Here is a 7,962-nt window from a genome sequence, read left to right on the forward strand (position 1 = left end):
ATTTTATTTGTAAAGAAGCTCATGAAGTCATTGCTGCTGAGATCTAAGGGAATGTTAAGCTCAACAGCACTGTGGCTCTTTGTCAGCCTGGCTACAGTGCTGAAAAGAACCCTTGGGTTGTTCTTTAGGGGAAAGACATCTTTGAGCAGCCTGGTCAGGATGGGGTTTCTGCCTCATTTTACCTTTTAGTTTACTCTTGTTAGTAATTTTTATACCTCTGCATCGGTGATAAAACTGTCATTTTTAACAAGCTTTGTGCTTGAACTTCCCCAGACCTTTTATACACTAAAAAGTCTGGCTACACAAGATTATGTAATGGGGTAAATGATAAGGTGTATTCCTCCCCAGTAGTTTTTATTAAATCACTGTCATATTCATTTAGATTCATCAATATGATCTTGCCTGCATATTGAATTTGATTGTAAAAGGCTTTGTTGAATTTCACAGAAAATGATCTGAGACCAAAAGCACAGGCTTGTTTACTGTCACGTCATAAATGAAATCAAAGACAGATGGGTTTTTTTTTTTACACGAAACAACTGGCATTTACATCTACAAGCATGCCAGCAGCCATGTTAGGCTGTGCTTAGGCACAGAGTTGCTTCAAGCTAAATAATAATGTCATCATGCTGCGCTCACAATGACAAGGCTGATGTTTAGCAGGGACTATGTTTTAGCATGCTTACATATGATATTTAAACCTAAAAAAACTAAGGTTTTGTTCAGTCAGAGAAGATTAAATGCTGATCTTTTTTGGTCTTTATGAGTTCAATGAAATAACAGCAATAAAGAAGAATAGAAATACACTGATGTGCTCACACATCAGCAAACAGATTAAATCTGTTTGTCAAAATTTTAGGTTTCTTGTACAAGTCCAGTTCTCTGAGTAACAATCTGTTGAAAAACAAATCCTCGAGGTCTACCTGCTAGCATTTTCTAGAGCACTCAACCACGTTTTACACTCTCTGCATGGCCTAAATGTGATAAGGAAAACCTTGAGGTCTATTGAAAGCTCAGGAAAAAGACTGTGGGACGTAGAGTTAGGTTGAGAAAGAACATTTATGCTCAATGTGTAGCAGTGTCTGAACAGGTGCAGACCAAAACCAAAGCTTATTATGCTTCTCATGAGCATGATTTTGTAATCGTAGCTCTTGAATCTTGCTTTTTAGTTCCTTATTTTGACAGGTTAACTAAGACAGGTCTGTTGTGTCCAGGTTCCGCCTGGTGCCGTTCCTGACAGAGCTGCGAGCCGTGATGGACTGGGTTTGGACTGACACCTCGCTGTCTCTGTCCAGCTGGATCTGTGTGGAGGACATCTATGCTCACATCTTCATCCTCAAATGCTGGAGAGAGTCTGAGAAGGTGTTTATCATTGTGGCATCAGTCTAGTGTGTGTCATGTGGGACTCCAGGCTGAATTCTGTTTGTGATTTATTGAAATGGACCGTTTTCTAAAACTCTTTCACGCTTGTGTTGCCTCGAGATTTATGAGCTCCCACTTTCTGAAATGTACTCTATATTAAATAACAGTGATTAATTGTATCTGTGCTTCCCAGTATTCCTGTGTAAAAACAACAACTCCTTTAGCCTGGCCAAGTAATACCTCTTACCCATACCTCTACACAGTTCTATATCAAACTGGCCTTTATCTCATCCTTTTGCAGAGGTACCCCCAGCCACGAGGCCAGAAGAAGAAGAAAGTGGTGAAGTATGGGATGGGAGGGATGATTGTGGTGCTGCTGATTTGCATCGTCTGGTTCCCGCTGCTTTTCATGTCTCTTGTAAAGTCTGTAGCTGGAGTGGTCAACCCACCTCTGGATGTCTCGTTTGAAATCACCCTGGCTGGCTTTCAGGTATGGTTGCTTTTATAAACAAGTTTGCCAAGTGCTTTACTGAGAAACTAATCCAAACAGAAATAACACGAAACCAAAAAGACGCTCAGTCCAAAGCCAAAGACTTTTAATGTGACAAGAAATTCTGCCTCCTTTGAGAAGAAATCAAGGAGATTTTAGTGAAGTAAATAAATCTGAGACTCATTTTGAGGCAAGGCCTGGTTTTTATTTCAATGTCTTGAAGTACTATAGCACAATTTGTGTGATTACTGGTGGTCTGTTAGGGGAGAAGGAAGGCAGAGTAATATAATATTTTCTAGGTTGTGTGAGTCCTCTGGCTCTTTGATTATATATCTGGGACAGATTAATGTAACCTGCTGTGCAAAAACAAAAATCTAGTCCTTTCTCCTGCAACATCTGCAGAATCACAAATAATACAAGTGTACTGAACTTAACCAAGACTTTTTTATTCCCTCTTCTCACAGCCCATCTTCACCATGAGTGCTCAGCAAAAACAATTGCAGAATGTCTCAGCAGCTGCTTTTACAATGTTTGTGAAGAATTATAAGGATAACAATGTAAGTAAAAGAAGTACAGTGCAAATCGTTTGTGAAGAGCCATGAGGATAACCATGTAAGTAAAAGAAGTACAGTGCAAATACATGATTGGAGTTAATATGTTCTTTTGATAAAAAAACAAATATTCCTAACAGTATGATGAATTTACAGTGTGCCTGTGTGTTTAAAATGTTTTTTTTATTTCACTGTGGTGAAAAAGAAACATGACCATGGTGCTTCCACCAGGTTTTAGTTCCTATATAATCCAAAATGCTTTGTCTCCAAGTATGAACAAGGCAGTAAATACATGCCAGAGAAGATAAGTCTTTACTTGACAAACTTCCCAGAAGATTAGAAGATACTTTCGATACGTATCGATCTGTAACAAACATCCGTGAAGGATGCACACCTTCGGGCAGCCTCCTTGCTCCTGGGTCCTCACTCCTCAAAGCAGAAACAAGAGCTTTGAGATGTCCTTCATCGTGGTGGATCGGAATGACTTCTGGGTCGAGTGAGGATCAAGGAACAATAAAATAGGAATTTTATCATTTTGACCTGATGATGGCAGCAGATGAAATGTCAGAGGATGAGTACAGATGTTAGAAGTCATCCTGGGAGAGACATGAATGTCTACCTAATGTCATGAAACCTTTCTAATAGTTGTCAAGACATTTCATTCAAAGCCACAAATGTCAGCCTCACAGTGGCACTAATGAAAAATTTAGGAGATCTCCAAAGTCAACAGAATCCATCCTGATGAGGACCTGAAACTGTACTTATTCATCAAGCAGATTCTTACTGTGGGTAGCTCTCAGAGTAAATGAAAACACTGACCTGGCACTTGAGGTAAACTCAAGGAATCACAAACGTCAGTGGGATTCATCCTCTGGAGACTACTGATTAATGTTTGTACAAACCTTTATAACAATCAATCCAATAATTGCTTAAATATTTCAGTCTTGAACAAAGTGGTTAGCCGACCACTTGACAGACTGTGACATTCCTAGAGCCATGGTGCTAAATAAAAACATCTTGTATCTATTTATCAGTGTAAAATGGTTCAGTGAGATTCTGTTCAGCTCTTACTATGTGTCTTTGTGCCGGGGTTAGGAAGCCAAGCAGTGGCTGGACAGCTACGCGGCAGAGGATTTGATTATCGCCGAGCTGAAAGGCAGCTCCAACTCTTTGTGGACGATCAGCCCACCCAGCAGAAACACCCTGATAGAGATGTTGAAAGGAGAAGACTTCCCCATCACCGTGTCCTGGTCTGTGCAAAGGTACAAAATGTTACCAGATATTCATGGTTCATATTGACCATGCAATACATACACCTACAGTACCGTAACTATATGACACTTAGTGATGACAAATAATAATCTATAGTCAGTGACCACCACACAGTGTAACACCCACTGAATTTGTATTTATTCCAATACTGTTTTCACAGTTTTGTCTGCTAAAAGACCAGCTCCTCTATCTTCCAACTTCATTGGAAGTGTATTTAGCCGGCTGTGTAGCTGCACACCTACACAGATAGGATAAGGACAATATGTGTTGTCTAACATCTCACACTGTCCTGCATTAATGTCAAAGACTAAATATCACATATTTTTGTGACAGATGTTATTTTTTTTGTCTATCAGTCTGTTTGTTGCCAGATGTTATTTTTTTGTCTATCAGTCTGTTTGTTGCTCTGTATAAGAAAGAAAGAAATATGATTCAGTTGAGAATTGATGTTATGAAAATGAACTGACCTGCAGGTCAATTTTTAAAGGGCTGCTTGCACACACTTTTATCTGTCAGAATCAGTTACTCGTATAATTATTTTTATAATCTGCCAATCTTTCATATTTAAAATACAGGCTTACAGAAAGCCACAGTTTCATGATGTAAAGTTCTTTAAGTTTAATGTATGTGGGGCGCCCCGATAGCTGAATAGTTACGGTAGAGCACCGCACACGGTGGTTCGAGTCTAACTGCTGACCTTTGTCGTAGGTCCTCTCCTCTGTCTCCCGTTTCCAGTCTGCCTCTCCATGGCACACTTTGTAAATAATAAATAAAGGCCAAAAAATGCCTGCGAAAAATAATTATGTGGTTTTTCCTTTTTGATCTCAGAAACGCCAGTCTTGGTGCCAAGTCAGAAACAGTGTCTGGAAAACGAGTGACGTCTCTAGACAAAGACACAAAGGAAAATCTCAGCAAGCTGCTAAAGGGGACAGATAGAAAGTCAGAAGTGTGAGTATATCAGCTGCACCTTTACACTTTTCCATGGTCAAGAGCTGAACTTTCACATCAGTCAGTCACAGGCGATACACTCTCCTCCTCTACAACTCAAAAAGAAATTTGACAGCTTGTTATTTTCAGGCCTCTAGATAATAATAATAATAAAAACAAAGTAATTTAGTTGACACTCACTAAATAATACGTTATATCTTTGTTTAATCTGTACACACAGAAAAGTTAAAACAATTTGTGGATTTAAAGTGAGTTGAAATGTGTTTGATGCAGCTGTTAATGAGCTTTAATGGTATATTTATAGCTTTAGAAGCGAGTGGTATGAGCTGAACAGTTAATACAAGAACCGCATTATACCATAATATAAAATCACAAGTCCGTCTTTTAACAAAAGTATAAAAACTGTGTCTTTTTCATCCAGCATATTGAGAACCTGACTGTGTAACAGAGTGTTTTGCTCCAGTAACAGCCTCTGTTCCTCTACAGGACCCTAAAAGAGATCTTCCCTCGTTACATTCAAGCCCCGAGCAGCGGAGATGCCAAGCCTGTCGAGCAGCTTCATAAAGGTCACCATCATTATCACTGTGTAAACTGGACTAACTGTGACTTTTGTGTAGTTATTACTTGATTTGGTAAAGTAAACTTAGGAGCCTCTGGTTTTTTTGGTAAATGTTTACCAGTCTTCTGTTTTTGTTATTCTTTAATGTGACATAGTTTGCACTGTTGTCCATTTCATTCATTCAGATTACATTACATAACTTAATTCTTGGCCTTTGTAGATAAGAAGTTGTTGGACATAACCCTGGCCTTGAACAGTGCTGGGAGTGTCTCGAATCAAACACAGGAGTGGTGGATCGTCAGCCAGACAGAGCCGGGCCCCATAGAAATAAAGACTCAAAAATGCGATCCATGTCTGGAGGTCTATGTGTTCAGTGACAAGGTCAGCCCGCCCAGTCTGGGCTTTCTGGCTGGATACGGGTACGTGGTTTAAAAAAAGATTTGTCCTCCAGTGCCGTTTCAGTGAAATGTGTGTTTACATTCAAAACAACATTTTACATTTGAGGTATAGTGAAATGTTGTTAGCCAGAGCTGTACAATCAGTGCGATAGTGGTGCTGTGGGCAAGTGATAGTAAAGGTACTACTAACTTACTAACTGAACAATTAAGATGTTAATAAAACCAAAGCTGAATGCTCTATCCTCTCTCTTTGTCTAGGATCATGGGCCTGTATGCCTCTGTGGTTCTGGTCATCGGCAAGTTTGTGCGCGAGTTCTTCAGTGGCATTTCTCACACCATCATGTTCGAAGAGCTGCCCAATGTGGACCGCATCCTCAAGCTGTGCACCGACATCTTCCTGGTCCGAGAGACGGGGGAGCTGGACCTAGAGGAGGACATGTACGCCAAGCTCATCTTCCTTTACCGCTCACCAGAGACTATGATCAAGTGGACCCGGGAGAAAACTCAGTGAAGGGATGTTAACTGAAGAAACTGAGACACCCAATAGTCACCCTGTCGGTGTGAGCAGCTATTTCATGTCCTACATGTTGACTTGCTGAGGGAGCACAAACAGCTGCAGACCAGCTGGGTCCTCTGCAGCTGAGCTCTGGTGGTAGTGAAACAGTGTTAGCTCCACACAAATTATAAACTGGTATTTTTTACTCTTTAGTGATGAAAAACAATGACGACAAATGAGCACAAATTTGTTGGTGCTGTATTTCTCTTGGGAAACCTGGCTCAGTTTGGCATCCAGTGGAACAAAATAAGCAGAGAAGTCTTTTAAGATGTTTCCTAAGATATAAAAAGTCCTGTCCATAAGGTGAAAGTTAGACTTTAAAACACCCCTCAATGCTCTTCATGCCTGTCGTCTTACATTTTCCCAACCTCACAGGAGGCAGAGAGAAGCTCAAACTGGCTGCAGCTTTACTTTTTAAGGGCTTCCCATCAACAAATAATTGCGCCACATGAGCACAATCTCATATTTTCTCCAATGGGAACACTTGGATTGTGGGACTGTGCAATACTGAGCTCTCGTTCCTCTGAGTTTTTGGATTGATATGGACTGAAAGAAGAGGCTGGTTCTGAGCTTAGACACTTGAACAGAAATTTCACCTTTTTTGTTTTTTAAAAACATCAGAGGCCACATGGCAGAAAACATGATCAGATCATCTTTACTTGCCTTATTTTGTTTGTATAAGAAGAACTGAAACTCTTATCAATTACATATCTTTCTCAGGAAGAGCTGTTTTCATAGCTGTTAATTGTATGAGATAGTTACAATATGTATGCTTTGATGGATCTAAAAAAAAAGAGATTGTAGAGAAGACGAGAAGCATTTAAATGGCATGAAATATACTGTAACGTGGACATTGTTCAGATGGACTGATACAGAGTAGGTTTACTGCACAGGGACACAGTTAAAGGCTGTATTAAGAAAGTACATTTGTCACTGTGGACTTGTCCTCACAGAGAATGAGATAATTGCCAATCATCCACTTTCTGAATCATCTACAGGTTGGCTCGAGTCGAGACCAGCAGGGGGCTGTTTCTGAATCAGGGTAACGTGCATTAGGTGGTAGACTCTTGCACATCACTTGTGAACCTCTCGTTGTTTTTAACCTTTACCCTCATGAACGCTGTGGCGCCCACAGCTGTGCATTCAGTCACCAAAGAAGAAACAAAATGATTCTTCACATGAAGGGCTGAGACATGAAGCCCTTTGGTCCAAACTATGCATTAGAGGACATTGTAGCATGAAAGAGAAACTTCATTATTGCCATGACTCATTTTCATTACATGTACATACAAGATTAATGGAACAGGACATGGTGGAATGAAATGTGAAACTGTACCTGTATGTTAAGGTAGTGTGGTATGATAGAGGTCTAGAGAGCTGTGAATAAAACATCTGGAAGTGTGGAGTTTTTGCATTCAGCTGCTGTTTCCTGTGAGTCAGCAGATCCAGAACCAAACCTACTGCATCAACCCTATTTTTAAGCATCTTATACACTCTAGTTATACATTTTAACTTATCTTCCTTCTCTTTTTGTGCTAACATTACAATACAATCACTACAATAATGTGAAGTTAGTCCTGTAATTCATGGTGTGAAGAGGTGGTAAAGAAGAACACTATAAAAATATATTAAAACAGGGGAACTATGTAATGAAAGTTGTAGTGAATTAATCGCATAAATATTTAGTGTTAGACTTACAGTGGGTACGGAAAGTATTCAGACCCCCTTAAATTTTTCCACTCTTTGTTATATTGCAGCCATATGCTAAAATCATTTAAGTTCATTTTTTCCTCATTAATGTACACACAGCACCCCATATTGACAGA

At 39.8% G+C, this 7,962-nt stretch overlaps 1 protein-coding gene across 11 annotated transcripts in view; it reads left to right on the forward strand.

Annotated features, from left to right (window-relative positions):
• Window positions 1-7,541, forward strand: part of piezo2b (piezo-type mechanosensitive ion channel component 2b) — an 85,238-nt gene extending 77,697 nt beyond the window's left edge. For all 11 annotated transcript variants that reach the window (XM_020591261.1, XM_020591262.1, XM_020591270.1 and 8 more), the window contains 8 exons: window positions 1,215-1,362; window positions 1,664-1,852; window positions 2,317-2,409; window positions 3,499-3,665; window positions 4,504-4,623; window positions 5,110-5,189; window positions 5,403-5,601; window positions 5,839-7,541. In XM_020591261.1, coding sequence (XP_020446917.1) covers window positions 1,215-1,362; window positions 1,664-1,852; window positions 2,317-2,409; window positions 3,499-3,665; window positions 4,504-4,623; window positions 5,110-5,189; window positions 5,403-5,601; window positions 5,839-6,091 — 1,249 coding nt within the window. In that variant the 3' untranslated portion in view covers window positions 6,092-7,541. The remainder of the gene's footprint in view (window positions 1-1,214; window positions 1,363-1,663; window positions 1,853-2,316; window positions 2,410-3,498; window positions 3,666-4,503; window positions 4,624-5,109; window positions 5,190-5,402; window positions 5,602-5,838) is intronic.
• The last annotated feature ends 421 nt before the right edge of the window (window positions 7,542-7,962 follow it).

This window comes from Monopterus albus, unplaced genomic scaffold (genome assembly GCF_001952655.1).
Source record: "Monopterus albus unplaced genomic scaffold, M_albus_1.0 scaffold14.1, whole genome shotgun sequence".
Lineage (NCBI taxonomy): Eukaryota > Metazoa > Chordata > Actinopteri > Synbranchiformes > Synbranchidae > Monopterus > Monopterus albus.